The following is a 22,530-nucleotide window of genomic DNA, read 5'->3' as shown; positions in this document are numbered from 1 at the left end:
CAATGACTTCGGTTGCTCTTTTGCTACACTTTGCTCACATTGTTTGATTCTGCACCATATTCGTCGGGTTGTTGATTGTAGACTCACGTGACTCCAACTTTATTGCTTTGGGATCTGAAAAGCTTCATTCGGAAATTCGATTCTTGACTATAAGGAATAAACAAATACCGGCCTAAAGGCTGATATTAAGAAAATATAAAACGTTTCTCCCGAGACCAACTAACTCTTTATTACGAAATTCTTATAAAACGTTCTCTTCTCTCAGTTATCGCCGATATTAAACTTCACGTCTTTTGCATTTAGCATTAGAAGGCATGGGTCATCACTGATAAAATTAAGGATGCGTAATTGTAAAGGAAAAATATGTTAATGCAAGTCGCCTGAATGGTACTCATGAAAGCGCACAAATTGAAACTATAATTAATTTTAGTGGCCATATTTTTAACTGTTATCTTTTCCTCTACAACACATTTGATTTTTTCAACTTATTCCTATTAAAAACCCAGTTTCCAGTATTAAGTCACTACTGTTATTTCCAGTGGCGACCGGTGAAAATTTTAAGTAGGGGTGCTGCATATACAAAATAAAAATAAATAAAAAAATTCTTTTTTTCCTAATCAGTAACCAATTTATTAATAAAGAAATTTACATATTAAAAAAATTGCTTTATTAAAAATATTTCACTCTCACCACGAACAAACACCAATAATAAAAGTTTCGTATCTCACAGAAATAACGCGCGCAAGCATACGATATACTGCCAAAAAGAGCAGTGTCAGATTCACTAGTTACGTGCAATAAGAAGCGCAAACGATTATCGGCGAGTCTGGCTGCAATTGGTTGAACGTGATAATTCGACACTGCGTTAGATCGCAGTGTATTTGTTTCTAATCTAAAGCGTTAATCGAACAATTCCAATTATTAACTATTCAATCACTGTCGAAACATAAGCTGTAACCTTTAACATGTTGTATTGCATTTATATAATGTAAGCATTGTTATTATTTATAAACATAAACAAAATTTAATTTTTTCATTTTTTCCTTGGGGGTGCTACAGTGTCGCAGTGCTTATGTACGAGCCGCCACTGGTTATTTTTAAACAAAATGCAAGAAGATTGGTGCAAGATTTCGTTTAGGCGGTGCGATAAATATCTCGGATATGAAGGCGCCTATAAATTAAAAGAGGTGGAGTTTGAAAAATTTCGTATAAATTCATTTATCGAATTTTTGATTTTAATTCACTTCAGTAGGTTGAGATTGTATATCCATTCTAACTTATTTTCAATACCTCCACCATTTTCTTTTGAAGTCTTTTGAAGAAAAATATAACCATTTCTGATTTTTGTAGTGACGCCTCTTATCACGTTGTTGATGGATTGATGAAAACTATGTATCAAAAAATAAAAGAAATGAAAAAAAAGGGGGGAAAAGAAAGAAATCGCCGGAATGGAGACTTTATATCGATTCTTTCTCCAAGTTGTCTCAAGACTGTTACTGCATATGGAAAATATGCGTCTTTCTATCCCGGTTGGATGTGCTGTTCACACGAAAATATCCATTGGGATTTTCCATAGGGGAAAAAAATGAGAAGCATATGCGACAAAAATGTTGAGATTTTAAAATCAGAGGACTACTGTTAGGTTTACTACGTGAATGTAGAAAAATACGGCTGCGAGAACTATAGCAGAAATAATTAATCGTACTGTGAATGATTGGGAAAAAAGATCAAATCATAACAATTGCATTCTTGTCTAGTGACGTCATTTATTGTTGAAAGAATGGAACGAAAAGCCGTTGTATTTGTAAACATAATGCTATTGTTTTGTATAATTATGGCCACTAAAATGGGCAATAATTACACAAAATAAATAACTAAGTGTTTACGTTATTGTTTTTTAAAAACATTCTGTTTGAAAATTTACCACAGGCATATCAAAATATCACCTTCAGCTTGACGCCGACATTGAAATTCCTCTTGTACTCACCTGACGTTTCTTTCCAGGTCAGATGTATGAGATGAATACAGAAAAAGATTCTACTAACAAGTTTGTAGAATGGAAAACTATGAATTAAACCAGAATCCGAAATTTTGTTCATTCTCACACACTCCTACATACAGTTACAAACGAAAATCAGAATTAAGAAATATTATTTAATTACACTTCTTAATTCCTTAGAACTTGCATATTTGTCTAAACTCTGGTTGCTAGAAAAAAAAATCATTTTCTAGTCGTTTTTCGGATTTCCTGTTTAAAAATGCCCATCAAATCAATTCCTTATTGACAATGAAACACATTTGAAATTGTTGCGTAGTGTGATAATTAATTCCCACAAAGACAGAATTAATATCCTTGAAAGAATTATTTTCTAAGGCATGATGTTAGTACACTTTTGTTCTTTTTGTTATCAGAATGCTTCGGAATGTAACAAGATGCAAACAATATATCGAAACAAACAAGCAAGCAAAGAAACAAACAATATATTGAACCATTGTTGCCTTGACCATTCTTTCCCATATTTCATAATCTCGTGGTCTATGAATAGTGTATTTGTATGCAAAGGAGGGAACACGCTATTTTATTTGTTTTAAAAATTGTTAAATTATTATTTATTTTATTTTTCTTAAAAATTAGAAATGAGCATGCAAGCTTTATGGATGCTGCTCAAATCCCTCAAAATATCCAGTTTCGTAGAATTAAATTATTCATACTAATTTCAAGCCCAATATACTCCTACGGTTAGATTCGAAAGCATTAAATTTAAATCAGCTTCATCCGACATTGTTCCTGTAGCATTCACATGAAAACAAGCACCTTTCGCTCCCCCACAATTAATTATAATTAAACAATTTCTGGTGATGCGAATTAGAGAACTCCGGACTTGAAACAACAGTTTTAAGACAAATGCTGTAATCTCTGCTACTACGAGGAGTATAAATCGGGTATTAGCGTAGAGATTATATTCCGGTTCACTTTCCATATAAATAGATTAAATAATTAATAATACCTTGAGAGAATTTAACTGCATGCATATGGATTGCCGCGCTCAATTTCGGCCAGAGGGAGGAAATATATCATAACATTAACTGCTATGCAAAATCCCTACAGTAAAATTGATGTCACTCGAGAAATACAGAGAATTGGCAAACTCTCTTGAAGTGGAAATAATCAACCATTGTGACGTCACTTGTCGCGAGTAGCACAAAGTGTAAATTGTTGTGCAACAAATATTAAAAAAGAATTAGAGATATTTTATAATAAATAAAAAAGTACCTGAAAATGAAGAAAAAAACAATACACGCAGCAGGAATGGACTTAAAATCGACACACACACACATACACACACACAAACGTTTTCTGTCTTGCAAATGGAAATCTTCATTCATAAGCGGAGACAGCGTATAAAGTTCTAAAAAAATTCTGTTGTTTTGGATAAAAAAATAGCAATTTATATTTTTAAAATATCAATCGGATATCAAACATAATAAAGTAAATTGAATTTTTAAGCAGAAAATGCTAAACTCACGATAAAAGAAAGTTATGGCGATTATATGATATTTCAAGAAAGCAGAAATGGCTTAAATGTGGCAGTGAATTGTGGTTATTCAATAAGGGAACTTAAGCAAAGATTAAAATTTTAAGAGATGCGCAAAGCCGCTACCGTGTAATAAAAGATGGGTAAAGGGGAAGGTATATGAAAAAAAAAAGAAGAAAAAAGATAAAAACAACTTATCTTTGCCATTTCTATCTGCACTAGAGCAATGTGCAGCTGTTTCTATGACTACATACCCAGGAGGCTTTTATTTGTATATTCTGTCCAAAAAAATTGTTTCGCAAGTTTACGAGTTATTTTATGCTTTTTTTTTATCACCCACAAGAAAATCGTGAGACTTAACTTTGACGAAAAAGCAGTTTTGATGCCTTCGCTGGGTTTTTTTTTTTTAAATCAATTATTTTTTATATGCTTATCTTAAAGGATCTACTTTTAAAGCTCGATAAAAATCTTAAAATACGGATTTCATTAATGATTTTTTTTTTTTCATTTTTAAAATTTATTTTCAAATCTTAAATCTGATTTACTACCTCCAAAGTAGTAAATTACTTGGAAAGAATGATCCATTGTGTCTCTTTGTTTTAATTTCTGAGTTACAATTATCGTGAGAGCGGTTTATGTCTTAGTTTGTTGTAAAATTTAATGGATTTCTAGATGATTATAAAGATGTAACAAAGTCGTGGGTTTAGCAAACGCAAACTAAGGCTACTTTTATGTAGTCTGATGATTTTATATTGCTGGTGTTCATTGTCGACAACAATTGTTTAATACATGCAGCAAATCTCAGTACGGTAATCTGTGTTGTTTATTACTATCTCGTATATTGTTGTTAACAATGGAGTAATCTGTACCTAAAGAATATGTGTAGTTTATGGTTATCGCTTACGCCATATTTTATAACAATGGCAACACTTTTTTGTTAACAATATCAAAAATTTCTTTTACTTATTGCTTGATATTTTGCAGTATATTGTTAGTTTTTATTTATAAAGCAGTAAATCAAGTCTCAGGCTAAAATAAGTGCCTCACTGGAATTAGAAGATATATTATCTATTAAATATGTAATGTTAATACATTCTTATTTGAAAGCTTACAAAAATATGGGACATGTTATATATAATATCATTAATTTTAAACTAGACAGCTGGGTTTGTTATGCTGATATTAATAATGATGCATTAGTAGGTTTGTGAATTGTTTGAGGAAGTGGTTAGTAATGGCTGTTTGACAGTAGTCATAGATCGTTAAATGACGTCATACTTTTGTAGCTTGTTGACGCCCGTAAAAATGGAACTTTTTTGCATTTCAATTTTTTTTTGGGGGGGGGGTATTTTATTCTGATACTCCAGTACCAATAGAAATATTTTAAAATCATAAAGCAATAATAACTGGGTTGGTTTCGTTTTTTTTTTTTTCAACGATTTTGTAATATTTTATTACATTCATTGGGTTTAAAATGTTTACCAGATATAAATATACTCATAATAGACTTTTCATAGAAAATTCTATTTTTCATGAAAACAGGGGTCCTCTTTTTAGAATTGAAAAAAAAAAAAAAAACCGCCTGTAAACAGTTAGCAAGCATCCTAGAAACTAACCTAAGTAAAAATTATGTCTTCGACACGTAAGCTTACCATGCTAGAACAAAATTCTTTCTGCATGATACGCGTGTTATGTTCGCGCATGCGCATTATGAGCCTCATCATCATCCTTGCAACGACATGCAAATTCTTTGAAGCATTAAAATGACGGAAGAACAGTGCATATCAAACAAAGCTGACTGATTTCTATAGCTGCATGCTGGTTCAAGCCAGATTTTCATTGTTCCATTTTAAGCGCTCATTACAGTAGTACGTCGAGTGTAAGCTTGAGGGCAATTAAATAGCGGGGAGATTATACGAAGTTTTGGAAGATACGAAAACACTTCAAACAGAACTCGGACATCGTTTAAACTACACGCATTGTGATTTAAAAAGGTTACCCTTCTGAATGATTAAATTTAACAAATAACATAGTCTGATATTATATAACGGAACATATTAAGTGAATGGCTGTAGTTTCATCTATCCGAGTTGCTTCACTGATAGTCGCAGTTCAATTGTGGCCTGTTGGCCTTCTCTCAGTAGGTTAGTAGCTTCATTATTGACTTATTACCTTTACTAATTCACGGGACTACTGTCATCATGACCGCTGAATTCTGTGTTTCTTTTTCTTTGTAAGTTACCCATCCTGAACGGTTACCTTGGTAACCAACTCATAGGTTCACTTATGTCTGTTATTACCGTGACCTGTTTAGGTGATTATTACCGATTGAAGGTCGAGTTTAGTAGTTGGTGGTATACGACTTTAGTATCATCGCGATCTTATTGCAACCATCGTTAAGAATCGTAAGATGTAGACTGGAGAAATGACGTTATATAATACTTTCAAGACAGCGGAAATAGATTTCGACATTGGTTCGAGAAAATGCATAGAATAGCTGATAAAATTCCTTGTACTTCCTTAAAATATCTTATCGGGAAACAGACGTCTGGTGACTTCCATTTGTAAACCATTCTATTTCTCTGTTCTTTTTTTTTTTTTTTCATTCTATACGAACATTCACCGTTATGATGTTAAGAGTTCTTTCATACCTGATCGGTTCCGCTTCGTCTGTTAGTTATTCTGACGGTGTTTTCTTGATAAATAAAAATAAATGAAATTCCATTTCATTGTCGACACTGAAATAGGTTCCTTCGCAGATTTTGGGGCATCCTATTATCGAAGTGATTCCTTTGTAAATAAGCGTCATTGTCAAGGATTCTTGATGAATGATGTGCATTTCCAGGCGTTGCAGAAAGTTGACAAGAACATATAAGGAGTCATTTACTGGACCAGAATGATTTCCTTATTCGGAAAAAAAAGCAGACATGGGGAAACATGGATCATATCTATCTATTAGTATTGCCGTTCAGCCTATAAAAGAAACATATATGGGATTTAAACAATTTTTTTTTCAAATTTTCCTTATTCAGTGTAAAATAATTTGCAACCTAACACCCCCTCAGTCGAAGAAAAGACCTTTTAAAAAAAAAGGAATTCATCCAAGATTGATTTCTTAGAAAAACTTTCTTATCGTATTCCCCAAACATAGCATTCGTTATTCTGGATTTGAAATTTATATATATATATATATATATATATATATATATATATATATATATATATAAAATAAACTTTTGTTGTGTTGAGTAGTGCGTATTCTTACAATTCATACAGTAGTGAATATTAGTACAAATTCTGAAAATAATTTACAGAAAGATGTTTTAAATTTAAATGAGATAGCCAAAGATTATGGTATGATAATATCAACAGAAAAATCAAAAACTATGGCCTTTAAAGGACAAGATCCAGCAAGAACTAAAATAGTATTAGATAACAAGATCTTAGAACAGGTGAATTCATTTAACTACCTAGGATGTATGATCACATATGAAAATGAAAAAGATATAAACGTAAAAATTGCAAAATATTTAAAAATAACAGGAGTAATTAACTCTATATTTAAACCAAACCTAGTTCAAAAACAAACCAGGCTAAAAGTATACAATACATTAGCCCTACCGGTCTTAATGTATGGAAGCGAAATCTGGACAATAAAACAAAAAGACAAACAAAGATTAACAACAGTAGAAATGAAGTTTATGAGAAAAACTGTAAAGAATACTCTGTTCGATCACAAAAGAAGCGAAGAAATTATGAAAGAATTAAACCAGGAATCAGTAGTAGAAAAAATTAAAAAATATAATCATAAGGATGGAACACGTTGAAAGAATGAAAACAGAAAGATTACCAAAACAAGCATTAAATTACAAACCACTAGGAAAACGAAAACCAGGAAGTCCTCCTAAGAGATTCAATGATGACTTCTAAGCCGGAACAGGAAACTCTAGGCCTAAATCCTTGATAGGAAAGAAGATGATGAGTAGTGGATATATATTATTGGATTGATACTCTCAATAGTATCATATTTATCAATGGTACTTTCAGTATTAGTGGTACCATGATACTAATAGAGTCTGTGGGATCGTCTACTGTATTTTACTGTGTGACATATAATATGTCACAGTGTAAAATACAATAAATGATCCACTGATACTAAAAAATGTGATTTCACAACAGCAAATAACTCTACTGAACATGTCGCGTATATGTTGCTTTATATTATGGTAGATCATGTACGTAGTCGCGTGCCTTCCATTAGAAAAATCTGGTGGTCAGAAAACAATTCAAGACGCAAAGACCATTGATTTACAACTGAAGGTGAGTATGAGTTAGTTGGAACGATTATTACTTTAATTTCTAAGAGTCAAGTTTTTCAAGTAGCGAAACATGCAAACCGGCCGCAGAACACACAAACAATTTACAGAAATTATGCGTTGACCTAATAGTCTTAGTTGCTTCGGAAGTGATTCCAATCAAACTTTTACTTCTTCTTCTTGATGAGACCTCATTTTGGGCGGAACGTATCTTAAAAGTAACTCCATACTTCTCGTGAAACGTGTTCATCATTATTTTGGATATTTAGCGCAAGTTGGAGGTGAAGGTAAGTTAACAATACCATAAACACGTTTGCAGTTCGTACATTTAGGATCGTGAGCGAGCTAAGGGTTAAAACCTACAGTGCGTGTGCTGATGAGCTGTAGGCTATCGTCCAATCAGGACGACAACATTACTTATACAAAAAGCAAGTCGCGAAGTTATTTCACATCCGAATTTTTGTTGTTTGCTTACGTTAGGATAAAATATGGATAAAAATAATCTAATTTCTTATCAAATATAATATCATTAAAAAAAGAAGAAGACATAAGAAGATTTTCATTTAGTATTACTTGCCAAATAAGTGGAAATCCATTTCTCAATATTCATTATTGTCAGAACTCGTTCTAGAGCTGCCACAGATGGCGAAATGAAAGTCTGTTAAAATTTCCTCATCATCTCGTCTTTCTCGATACCGAGTTTTAAAAATCTCCATTTAGTTTTCCAATCCTTAAGTTCGATGATACGTTCTTACTATCATCCATCCATCCATTACGCCATGATTTTAACGCTGATGCTGTTTCATTTGCATTTCTTTATATAAAACATCTTTCATTGAACTCTCTCTCTCACTCACTCATTCTCTCTTTCAGTTCTAAGCATCTGAAACACACACACACACGAAGGAGGAGAGAAATCCCAAGACATCACTACCTTTCATTTTTCATAAATCCTAAGCGATAACGGAAATAAGACGAATCCTTCAGATAAGAATATTTGTCTTAGATATTTCTAAGACGTACAGAGATTTTAAAGAACTAAAAGGATTTCACGAAAATGCCTTAGATCACGTTATTCCACTAAGGAGAACATGCTAAAGAATGAAAAAAAAAAATAGCGAGAGAGCATAAAAGTAAAATAAGTTACAAATAAAAGGAGGAAAGAGAAACATAAAAAAATATAATCTTTAAAATGAGATGGAAGTAAAGCGAGTGTGAAAGAAATACGAAAGAAAAGGAGGAAAATGTAAGGGGATAAACATTAGTATGTCTACTACGAAATTACTTTATATAGCAAGACAAATGGAAAACGAACACGCAAAAGGAGAGTTCCAAAAATAAAGATAGAAAGATGAAATATATGAACGCAAAGGTGGAGGTGTCGTAAAGCTGAGAATGGGTTGATAGGGGGTGACATCAAGATGTATAGACCAAGAGACCCAATTTCTATAGAAAATTGTTTACGGGCTCTTTTTCTTTTCTTTCTTATGTCCCAGTTCTTAGAGCCTCAGGTAAGAAAAATCGATGAGTTCTCATCTCAAAGCCGTAGATCCTGACGAACGGACTTAGAAATGGAAGGATTGTCGTCACGCGATATTACGTCATTTCTTGCTGGGAAAAAAAGAAAGAAAAAACACAAGTAACACGATCAGCTGATCGAATCCAAACCAGTACACTGGCGAATTTAAAAAAAAATATAATCGCATTAATAAAAGTTTTATCGTGTAGTAAGGAGTAGTGAAATTCCCAGTGTGTATTGCAGAAGGTATAACTGCAATTTAAAATAATATTAAACCAGATCTCAATTTATTACTTGTAGACGTATTACTTGATCCGATCACCGTAAGACATGTTGATTAAAGAAATCATTTAGCTTTCAAGAGGAAAGGATTATGGTTATTTAAAATAATAATAATATCTCTGTACGATTCTAATTAATTGCCTCAGTTCAAAGTTCTTAACTGGATTTGAACAGAAGTATTTTTTTAACCAAGAAATGTGACTTTCCGACTACGCAACGGAAGAATTTATGACTTAGGGACAAAAGCTGGCGGCTGGCATATTACGAACTTAATAGATAGAGCACACAACGTCAGTGGAGTAAATGAATACCTTTACTGTTTTTTTTTTTTTTTTTTTTTTACTTTACAGTTTAACTGTTTCTATTATTGACTGCATGCTAATTACAAGTACGTTTTAAGCTCCCATTCGTAATGGGATTCAGAGTAATTCCCTGTTGGACTAAATTACTTCCCTAATTTCTTCACTAATCTGTTTATCCAAGCTTCATGTGGATACTACAAATGTATTGCTGCCTTAAACTGCTCGGAATCGTATTAAAGGATATTGCTGCAGTTGAAAATTTTAGAGTTACGTCGTTAATTTATCGAGTCAAAGACTTGGTTTAAACTGGGCCATCCCAGTCATTATTTACGCTGATGAAGTGACGCTAACAAGCACTTAAAATTATTTCTGTGTTTGCTGACAGCTGTGCTTCATTTCGCCTTCCATTTTGCCTTCGCGTAAGAAAGCTCGTTAGGCCGTACACCGCTAAGGCACTCTTATTGGTAAACTGGGACTGGGTGATATATGATAAACGGCAGTGCTACCCTCTCTCTTACACCCCCCCCTCCCCCCACACGTCTATAAATTAACCTGGTGTGCATCAAAGCACCTAAACCTTAATCTTCGTGAAATGTAGCAAAATTCACTTTTATCCACTTTTCTCATCGCAACTATTTCAAATATTTACGTTGTTATTATTGATGATGATGATGATAAAGAGAGAAAGGGAATTCTTCAATAGTGCATGAAGAATAATAAGAACACTTCTGCTGTCCTCCATTTTCTATCTTAATATATTTATTTGTATTTTATTTGTTTATCCATTTATATTTTACTTATTTATATATTATTTATTCTTCACATTTTATTTATTTATATTTTATTTATAAATTTATATGGGTTCATAAAAAGACGCAGCCATTCATAACTTTTTTTGTATAAAATATAACCGAAATACTGATGTTAATTAAGCTTTATAAAAACCGACATCAATTAGATGAAACAATCCACATCATCAATGCTAAGAAATAATTTTATCCTCATATACTTACTTGTTGGGGGTATAGTAACTAACTGCAACAGAGAGTTACGTTTCAAATACTTACATAAATCAATAGTAGGTGTATTGATTGTTATTCAACTACTCAAAATGAAACTGCTTTCAAGAGATCAAAGTTTCATTGGGGGAGCAAAACGTAGACTCACAATACAGGTATTAGAGAAATAATCACTAAAGGAAAGTTTAAGATATAAAATGAAAATATTAAAAGAAGTTAAGGTGATTTTCTTCAAAATACAAGATCCATGATATAATAAAACCATACACCTGTTGCTTCAAAATTGTATACGCTATAATAAAATACTAAGAATCAAATTATAACAAGTAGAAATTTGGATCGATATTTACGAGAATTTCGCTAGGGCTTGCGATCTGTGACAAAATATTAGTTTAAGAACTCTATCGAATAACGGCACCTTCGTAAAACTCCGAAGGACGGGGTCCTAAATATGACACATTTTCGGAAATTCACCCAGTTTTTGTGAATTCCAAAATTCCAATTTTGTGAATTCCAAAATTCCAATTTTGTGAATAGCAAATTCCATTACATTGCACACAGCTAGTATGGAATACTTAATATCAGTTAATATATTGAATTCCATTGAATCGGAGGATATTATTATTACAGTATAAAATTTCCAAATATTCTTCGGTTTTGTGTCCCTGAAAATGGTTCGATTAAAATAAAAATTAAAAAGGTTCCACAAAATATTTGTAAGATTTCCAAATAATAAATATGAGCCAAATCGTGTAGCCGGAGTCCCAGAATAGCGTAGTGCTTTGGGACTCCGGCTACACGAATAGTATAGTCCGGCTACTCAAAACACGAAGAAGTGCTTTGCGCGTTCTGTGAAATTCACCTAAAAACTACAAGAAGCGAACGATTAGACCATCAGATAACGAATCGAAGTTTTTTTGTGCATTGTAACTGGTGGCTCCATTCGAAAATTAGCAATGGTCTGTAAAGAACACCGTTTCATTAACCTATCACAACCCCAAGAAAATCATAAAAGTGTGTATTTGAACATGCGTGAATTTTGAAGGAAAGACTTGAACTTTTTTCCCGTTAGGTAAGTAGATTATTTCAGTTCCATTTTGTGCCTAAATTCTCACAGTTTAGGTGTGTACGTATGTGTGTGTGTGTGTGTGTGTGTATTATACATGCATAATATAGACGGATTTCAAACATATATACGAGATATACACGTACATACAGTTGAAAAATTCAAAGATCATCTGGGCGTATATTCCAACTTTATTCCCGAGCAAAGGTGCTGTTCACCTGATGCAACAAATTCCAAAGCATCGAAGCCACAAAGGATTCCAGACATTTGGTTTATAATCCACCGGTAATGCGCGTATATCTATATGGTTCCCAGGTGAGATGCTTAGATACTCCCTCTCTCTCTCTCACTATATATATATATTAAAAACCACAGTCTAACTGTAAACAATTTAATGAATAAATTAGAGTACGGAATTCAATTTTAAAATAATTTCCGTATCCTCTATGACAGGGGTGTTCAACCCGTCGATCGTGGAGCAATTTTTGGTCGATCTCTTGTGTATTCCTCCTTACTTACAAATTTAATTAAAACTGAAAACATAATATTTTATTTATCATTATTTTGTATTATTTTTAATTCGCTTTAAGTGTACTGCTATTGTTTATTTATTTTTCATTAAAACTGTCAAATCATTAATTTTCTTATAAGTCCGGGTAAATGAATTAATTTGGATCAGTGGAAGTCAAACAGCGAGCCGAGTGAATACGATTATAAGCAAAGTGTAAAAACTCGATTGTAGCTTAAATATTATATATTCCAAAGCACATAACATCGATTTTTTACTTAGGTTAAGTCCCATGTGAATATTCTAAAAAAAATAAAAACTTTGTTTGTCTCGGTATAGTTTGTGTTAGATGTTTTTGTAAATAACTCTTTTGAAGCTAACTGTATATACTGCTTTAATAAGAATATGTTAGAGTGTTAAAAACAAAGACAATGTTTTTGTCGCCGAAGCTGTACATGGCGGCATTAGAAAGATTGTTATTCATATGAGAAAGGCTTGCAGGCTCTAGGTGTAAACATCTCCGAAGTCAGTCAGAAAGACTTCAAACAACTTTCCGATGGCCGGCAACTTACAATCAAAAGAAAGCGGAGGAGAACAAAAGGCGCGCTGAACTTGAAACTTAAGATGAAAGACTCATACCGATTCTTTGGGGGTTGCCTAACTTCATGCGAGGTCTCAGAGGAGGCCTAATAAAAAGGGACTGAAGCAAGCAGAAGGGGTCCCGGTTTCAGAATTGCTGTCAGAGAGGAGGCCGCCCGGTTCAGAGTCGCCGTCAGAGAGACTGCCCGGATCCACGTTGCTTGAGAGAGGAGTTTCCCGCTTCCAGAAAGGAGCTTCTCGGTTCGAGACGTCACTAGAGAGAGAGAGAGAGACTACTTCTAGGCTGCAGACAAGATTTCAAATTGCCGAAAGCAAGAGTTCCAATTGCTAGAGAAAAGTTTCCAGGCCAGGTTAATGTCAGACATTCACCAGTGTGTTGCATTTCATTACAATTTGATGAATCAAACGACTTCACTGATATCGCTCAGTTAATGGTATTTATTCGCATGGTATTTGAAGATTATTCAGTAAAGAACTTTTGAAAATTATACCATTATTGGGAAGGACTAGGGGAGAAGATATTTTTTCGGCATTTGATGAATTTGTGAAACAACACAAACTTCCGCTTTTTAAACTTGTGTCTATTACTACTGATGGTGCTCCTGCAATGATAGGTAATAAATGAGGCTTCATTTCATTATGTAAAAACGATGACAAATATCCAGATTTTTTTAACGTACTACTGTATTATTCACCAACAAGTACTGTGTAGTAAAAGATTAAACACAAAAGATGTTTTGGATATTACATTTAAAATTGTAAATTCTGTTCGAGGAAAAGCCCTGCAACTGCAGTTATTTAAATTACAGGCAGATGATGATAGGGAACTTCTGTTTTACAATAATGTTCGCTGGCTCAGCAGAAGTCGATTTTTAGAAAGATTTCTTGTATTAATTAACGATATAAAATTTTTTCTTGATGAAAAAGAAGATATCTATCCACAATTGAGTGATAAAAGATGGTTATTACGCTTATCATTTTTAGTAGATTTCTGTACGAAATTAATAAATAAAAATAACAAGGTAATAAAAATTTAATTGACATGTTAAGATCAATAAAAACTTTCCAACAATACTTACTTTTATTAAAGAAAAATACAAATGACCCCGAATTTAGATATCTCCCATATTTATTAAAATATTTTGAACAAAATCAAGAAATGTTTCGCTATGATTTAAAAGAATTTATTCATGAAATAGAATTAGTTGAGGAAGAAATAAATCCAATATTTAAAGATTTTAATAAAACTGAAATGATTGTATTATCTTTTATCAATAATCCATTTCAAGAAAATTTGAACATTACAGAAATTTCAAATAAAATTAGTGGGCTGTTTGATTCCCAATATTGCGCGAAAAATTCTGTCGTGTTTCGGATCGACATACTTGTCAGAATCCGCTTTTTCAAATATGACCGTCATAAAAAATCAATTAAGAAACCAAATTACAAATGATCATTTGGATGATTGTTGCGATTGCCCACTTCTTCATATCAACTTGACTATGAAAATATTGCGAGGTCCAAACAATGCCAAATTTCACATTAACTTTTTTTTTTTTAATCAACCAGCATTTCCTGTAACTTGTGAGTTCGAAATCAATCTGTTGTTTTTTCTAACTTTGGTTTTCCAAAATAGAGAAATATTTTATTCCAAACAACAGATATATTTTTTGTTGTATGAAAATATTTGTTGTATTAAAATAATTATAAGTGATAAATAAATTTTTAAATACACAAATAAAGTTTTTAGTTGTGTATTTTTTTTAGTTGTTTATTTGTGCGTAATCAGATATCAGGTTGGGGGAACGTGATCTATATAAGAGAGCAGATCGCCGAATAACTTTTTATAGAAAAGTTTACCGCGTAGTAAAAAAAGGTTGAACACCACTGCTCTATGAGAATAATTCGAAATTCTTACTTAGGGCACAAAAATAACTGGTCTCCGCTTTGAAAGATCTATAACTAAATATATTAAAAAATAATCTCAAAATAAAATAACCTTACAGCACAATATTAATTGATTTATAATATCTGTCTTTGAATGGGAGAATAAAGGCCGTCCATTAGGGAATGCAGGGAGAAGTTTTTTTAAAGTAATGCATACTATACATTGGAATATTCGTCTAAAATTAATGTATGTATTTTTTTCGCATGAAGTTTTTTCTAAAATATTTCGGTATTCCTATTGAATATTCAGTGATTTCGCTTTGGTATTCGAAAGTTAGAATTTAGGCTGCAATAAAAAGGCACGTCTGTTAATTACGTAATTCTCCAACCTGACTTCCGTTCTCCGGAATGGAACGCAAAGGTTTTCCGGTAGGGTAAATATTTCCACCTCCTCCGTAAGAGCAATAATAATCAGATAGAGAACTGAAGATTCAATCATATTAACTATTGCAAGTGTCACTTGTTGCTGTTAGTAATCTAGGATGGCTATGTGGAAATTTTACAATTGCTTCAGTTATGTTTATCGAAGCCTTCACCTTATTATTGACATTCCTCCTCCCTGGCGATGACTACTCGTGACCCTAACACAGCGATTTTCAAGTCGCTTTGCTGTTCCCCCCATACTAACAGGAAAACGTCACCTGGCATTAAGGATTATTACATGACATACTGTTACACGTATGTGCGGTTTTGTGATGAAACTATTTGTCATTCTTAATGTTAATTTGTCGTTAACACCAAGCAGGGTTGTTTGTACAATAATCAGTCTGCTTCTTGACATGTTGACAGTTTAAGAGATTTATTAAATAGAAAATCATCACGCAGACTGCATATGACGAGTTGGATGAATAAGATTATAATGGAAACGTTTAGCCTGCAGATGGCAGGCAGATCAGTGAGATTAGTATCTTTTATGTGAAAAATATTTCATAAATGCAATCAGTTTTCTAAACACACATAAACACTGTTAGATAGAAGGAAGTTTAAATGATTTTAGTAAAGTTCAGATAATGTAAAGCAACAGAGTAACAGGCTAATAAAATACTGTAATCCAGCAAAAGTAGAAATAACATTTTTTACTATCCCGAATTACACGGACAACATTACAAATGCAACTGTTAAAAGAATGTAGCATAAATCTCGAAGAATAATACTTTCTCAACGTCCGGATAGATGAACGAGAGAGAGAAAGAGAGAGAGAGAAGCTATCTTTATTTAATTCAATGAATGTTAACGCCTGCAGTAGGCGATGTGATCACGTGATTCCTGACGTCAGAGATGCTCTGTAAACGTAGGCCGCATTGATTGCAACAAAATAAAAGTATATGATAAAGACTATGATAAAGTCACAGGCACAGAAACCACAAGCTAAAGTAATTTATCCCCTCGTTACATGATCCCATTCAAGCAGCAATCTGTAACATACGAGGTGATATCTCAATTTCGAATGACAGTTTATTAACAAAGGCGAAGAAAAACGTTGCTATAGTATTTATGTAAAAATCTGTGACGTGATTTTCGTCAGACAGCAAAATACTTGAATATTCTCTTCGCGTGTGTGTGTCTATAATGATATTCAGGATACCAAGTGCAAGAAAACAGTCGCAATTTCATGTTAATTGTGTACGATATCTTGAGAAATTAGCTCAGTTGTTTGCTTGCAATAAACTATGGAATACTACGAGTTTGGCGTGTGTGTGTGTGTGTGTGTGTGTGTGGAAAATTATTATTATGCATCTTTCATCTCACTCTCCGATCACGGATGATCTGGTTTATTGATTCTGATGCCTTGGAGCAGCTGGCGATGCCATATAACACATACTTCCGTTTGATATCTCCAGGGAAGGAATATGTTCTTAGCTTGTTTAGCTCAGTTTGTAAGCAAAAGAGACTTTTGAAGCAGGAAATAAGATAGACAGAGGTCATTGGACTTTGATGAAAACAGATAGATAAAAATAGAAATTGAGTTAAGAGTGCAATAGAAATGCGGTTAGAGCTTAAAATCAGTAAGTGTGCTCCAAAAAGGTAATAAATATCACTTTGTTTTTAACTTGCTGGGCTCAGTGGCCTGTCATGGCCAAGTAACACGGCCTCATAGAAACTTAATTAATGCTATGGCAAAGTGGGTAATAATTGTTTACATGGTGCTAGATCTGTCAAATTTAGTACGCGGCCGGGAATGTTGATTTGTTTGCAGAAAGATACCCAATCATTTCCAGATGATGAGAGTGATACTTTCTGAAGTGAGTTAGCAGGTCTCAATAACGCTCTCAGATAAACCATGAGATTTTCTAACTTGCCTTCAGTTGAAAGTCCTTATAATGATTTCTTGTGTTCCAGACGGAATTCGAACCCGCAGCTTAATGATACATTGCTAAAGGACTGGACTATGCAGGGCGTACAATACAATACTTTAAAATTTATCTATTTTCACGGCCGATGAGGGCATCTTGCCTAGGGAGATATTAGAGAGAATCAATTACAATATTCGTGTTTGTACAAAACTAAAGCCAGCAAAATATGGCTTTATTGTTACGAAATGGAAGCCTTTCGCGTACGACGTATACCAAAATTTCGTAATGCTTTATTTACTAAATAAAACTTTGCGTTTATGCGATTAATTCTAAATATAGTTCAAGAAAATTAAATCAAGTTATTAATTTAACATGTTTCATAAATAGCACGTTACACGTGTCCATAACGTCCTAGTCGTATCCTGTATAACCAAGTTGAGGATTTCTTTGAAATAATGGTCACATTGGATCAAATAAGATTCTTGATTTTTTTTTATTTAGGCTCTTTGGTAATTTAATAAACAGAGCAGTGGCGAGATCTAGAGAAGGATTTGGAAATAAGTTTGTGTCCAGTGAAATAAATGGGTATTTGGAAATAATTTAACAGAAATTGAGTAATGCGATTGCGAACAGGGTGGACACTACCGACGGTGCAAGACGTCATTTGCACCAGGCGACAAGTTTTTTTGGGGCGGCAAAATTCCTAGGAGCGGTCCTGATTGCGAATGCGCTGACGCTGGTTGCAAATATCGTCTAGGAAGCGAATAAATGCATGTAAAGGCTTTTCAACTAAGTTGAATCAGTCAGTCACATTCTTACGTACCAAGGTTCTCATCCCCTGCTGGCGACTCGGTTTTTCATCCTACTAAACTGGTGAGCTGGCCAGAAGAATACATGCAGTTAACTAACATAATGCACTGACGTCATAGGTGGCTGTTTCGTAATTAATCAGACATTTTGAATTGTTGTACAATCAAGCAATCAACTGCACGTACTGAATGAATGGCAAGGATATTGAAAATTCTAAAGAAATCATTTAATGAATGTTACTTTATATTGAACAAAACATTCCTCTACGAGACTGGTTAATTCACTTTTTCCTTGATAAAAAAGGAGAAAAAATTGTTCCTGTAGGTAATAAAATTCAGAGCTCGCTTTTTCTTTCGGCAAAAGGAATGCATCTTGCTGATGACGTCAAAGGAACGTCTTTAAACAGTTCGAAGATGAACATCATACATGAATAAACTCTCTTTGTTTATCTCCACAAGTGTGTCGACAATTAGAAAAAAAAAATCAAATTTGTGCTTATTGCAGAAACTCAAAGCCTATAGACCCGATACGTGCAGGCGCAAACTTGACTTACTTGTCTGTTTGCTCACTTGGGAAATAGGATTAAAAACCAAGTTTATATAAAATTACTTGGTATCTTGAATGCATAATATACCCAAGCTAAAAAACTTTCTACATCTATCTCTCATCTTGAGATTTTATTTAATAAGGTCAAAGCGCCTGAAGTATCTTCAGGACTGGGGCAACTCGTGATAAAGGTGGTATAAGTTCTCATCACTTAACTTAGTATCCCATAATGCAAAGCACATCTCCTTGCGGACATGTATAATGCTATGCATTAAGGAAAGGGCTACTATCCAGACCGGTTTCGACCTTTATTGCGGTCTCATCAGTGGAAGCCTGACCCAGAGGTGAGGTGATACCAAGGTTGAAGTAATGCAGAAGTCATATTTTCATATACGAGTTGCCACTTGAGGTGTCTCACCTTATTATTGAAGATCCTTTGAAGATTGAAGTCCTGAAGATACTTCAGGCGCAAACTTTGTTTGCTTACACTTGGATAAAGGATTAAACAAAATATATAATTTCTTGGTATCTTTAATTTATCTTCAAGTATTGTTTACAGTTGAATGTTGCTTTTCCCAAACAACATTCACTGTAAAATCCATTGCATGAATAAAGCAATATACAGCACTAAAATCATCGTAATGATAACAAACAAAACTATTACGGTTCTGGTAGAAATACTACATTACATTTTACATTTAATATGTTATACACTCTCTATCTCTCTCTCTGCATATTTCTCCTTTTTTCATTCTTTACCTTCCTGTTTTTTCCCTCATGTTTTCTCTTTCAATGGTTACGTGTGTGTGTGTGTGTGTGTGTGTGTGTGTGTGTGTGTGTGTGTGTGTGTGTGTGTGTGTGTGTGTGTGTGTGTGTGTGTGTGTGTGTGTGTGTGTGCACGCGCGCGACTCTCTTGAATATTTTTCCTAAGGAAATGGTATATGTTGCTTTGTCTCAAAAATACTATTTATTGCCCGCACGATAATGGCTTTAGCAGAATGTGAACCTCACCCTTCCTACCACACACTGAGCCAAGGGAATTGGAGAGGATAGAGATGGCAAGTTCCAAGAAAAGACAGTAACTTGATTGTTGAGGGACCTAACAGAAGACGTCTACATTTCGGTAAGCCATAGAAAATCCCAAAGTGCGCGCTTGTTCGTTCAGAAGATGATGATTGAGATCAATGAAAATACGTTTACGGAGCAGAGCTACAGCGCCATTTATCAATACTGATGATGTGCAGAGGAAGTCCTCCTGTACGGTATGTATCAAAGGCGAACATGATTCGGCAAATACAGGAAAACAGAGAACGGAGCTTTGGGAAAAATGAAGGAAATCCATCTCTAGTTAAGGAACTTAAGGCATGGTCGATTTCATTCAGCCTTCATCAAGTTGCGTTCAACGCAGCATGTTCGTACCATTCGTTTCATTTTTTTTCTTTCTTTTTTAAGTTGATTGCTCGGATGGACACTTATTTTTACTGCCATTCATTCTGCGGTGCATTGTACAAGTATACGAGATTCTTTAAAATAGTAAACACGTGCTAGTTTTCTTCAACGGCATTTTATTGTTTTACAAATATAAATAACATAAATTATAAATTAGGTTTAATGAATGTAACAATTGTTTAATTGTGCTTTATATTGTGACAAGAAACCTTGCGGGTTGATTCTAATCATATAATCAACCCATTTGGCTAATAAATCTTCTAACTAATGTTCAATAATAATATAAATTTAAAATTATAGATTTGTATATAGTTTAGAGGAAAAAAATAATTTATTAAATAATTTATTATTATTATTATTCGTGACACCTCCAAGGAGTCCGAAGACTCATCGCAGGAGGACACCTGCTGTACAACTTTCCGTCTCCACCACCACACCAAACCTCTACTACCAATCATTCACATCAACGCCATCTACTGACCCCCCACAACTAGTATTTTTTGTCTGCAAATTGCGTGTGTTCTGAAGGGCCGATTTGTCTGTATGCAGGATGAAAACCCCGAGTTTCTGGGAGAAAAAACCCTGCTACTTCCGTATGAGATCAGCTAACTCACCTTCGATTGAAAAAGTCCATATAAAGATTCCTCCTGTCACGACGAGAATCGAGCTTAGGCCTTTTCCAATCTAAGGGTGCAACGTACTGTCGTTCTTCCAATTGCGCTACGAAGGCGCTTAAAAAAAGGATTAGTAAAATTTCCTCTAATCATGGATTAGACTTGAACTCGAAGTCTATCTTTGGGCGGTTTAGCGCCCGAAGATAGACTTCGAGTTCAAGTCTATCTTCGGGCGCTAAGATAGACTTCGAGTTCAAGATAAACAGGCTCTACTGTCATAAGTAAAACAATGTAAAACTAATAATTAATTTTCAGTTAATATTTACAAGGGTATTTCTATAGAATATTTTGCTATTCAGCATAAATAAGTATGCTGAATAGCAAAATATGTCAAAATATAAATAAATATGTCTCTGTAGGTTCTATCCAATTATCAACAGAGACATATTTGGGGATAGGGTTTCGCACCTTTGGGACGTGTAGATAAAAGTGTGAGACATTTAATATTACGGAAATTGAAATTTATTATGAGACTGGTAAAGAAAGAAGTTTATTCGGAAAGAAAATAAAGAAGGATGTTAGAATATTCGTCGATAAACAGAAATTGTCCTATGGGATAAACAATTAACCATTGTCTACACTAATAAATGGGGGGGGGAAAACTTATGTACGATTTTTCACAAATACCATTTGTACAATGTGCAATTTTGCATGATTTATAAAGTGGCACTTTTTGGCGAGAAAGAGAGAGAGCTTAAAGAGCTGTTTCTATTGTCTGATGTCTGAGAGAAATCAACACAAAGGACGAGACAGTCTGTTTTGGGAATAAGACCTGATTAAAATAGTTCAATGATACTTGTGCAAATTCATGTTACTACCGCATTGTTATTCACAATAAAAGAAAAACCATCTCAACCAAAAGTATTAAAATAAAAGTTAAGAGAAGTGCTCTTTGGAAAAATCACAATGAACGTTTCAAAGAATACTGAAAAATCATTTGAAGTGACATTGAGGAGAAATCCGATTACAGTGATATCGACAGTGAAAACTTTCTGATAAAGAATTTTATATACAAAAGTTTATAAGGATAAATTAATCATACTAAGAATTTGATATCTTCTTTTTCTCAGTAGAATTTAACCATATGTTTCCGAAGTTATAGAAAATTCTAGTTCTTCTATGACTGCTTAATGCTGAAAACAGCAGTTTCACATCAGCCTGAATTTATCTTCCTGATGCACAATTAATGCATTGTCAATATTTGGCAGGATAAATAATGGTCTATAAATTCTCATTTATGTAAACTGTATTAATCCTTCACAATATAACAGTGACATACACTGAGCGGCTAGTTTATTAGCTAACATGCGCTTAATATCCAGGAAATCCACAGCTTCATCAAACATAGTATTCTGTTCCCTGTCCATATTATATAAATGAAGTTGATAAATATCGAAGAGATTATGTATGTGTGTGTGTGCGCGCGCGTGCATAATTCAGCTCGATAATGGTTCTACAAAGCAACCTAAATGACTTTTAGTTTACGTGTTATATACTCTATACTACACGTGCTGTTGAAAATATTCATGAAAATTGTCATCGTTATTGAATACGGCAGTGTCTTGAAGATACGGAGAATGGTCATTCAATCAAAAGATTTAGCAAATGGCATTATTTGGGTTGGAAATGATTTGTTCATGGAGAGATCGAAGGAGGAGGACA

At 33.7% G+C, this 22,530-nt stretch overlaps 1 protein-coding gene across 1 annotated transcript in view; it reads right to left on the bottom strand.

Annotated features, from left to right (window-relative positions):
- The window catches only part of LOC150093665 (disintegrin and metalloproteinase domain-containing protein 10-like), a 332,641-nt gene extending 310,406 nt beyond the window's left edge, over positions 1-22,235 (bottom strand). The window contains exon 1 of the mRNA XM_090413243.1: positions 22,148-22,235. Within this exon, the coding sequence (XP_090269369.1) occupies positions 22,148-22,235 (88 nt within the window). The remainder of the gene's footprint in view (positions 1-22,147) is intronic.
- Positions 22,236-22,530: the final 295 nt, after the last annotated feature.

This window comes from Typopeltis vanoorti, chromosome 23 (genome assembly GCF_054136105.1).
Source record: "Typopeltis vanoorti isolate ZY-2024b chromosome 23, IOZ_Tvanoo_1.0, whole genome shotgun sequence".
Lineage (NCBI taxonomy): Eukaryota > Metazoa > Arthropoda > Arachnida > Uropygi > Thelyphonidae > Typopeltis > Typopeltis vanoorti.
Note: the sequence above shows the minus strand (reverse complement) of the source record. Positions and strands in the feature narration are given on the sequence as shown.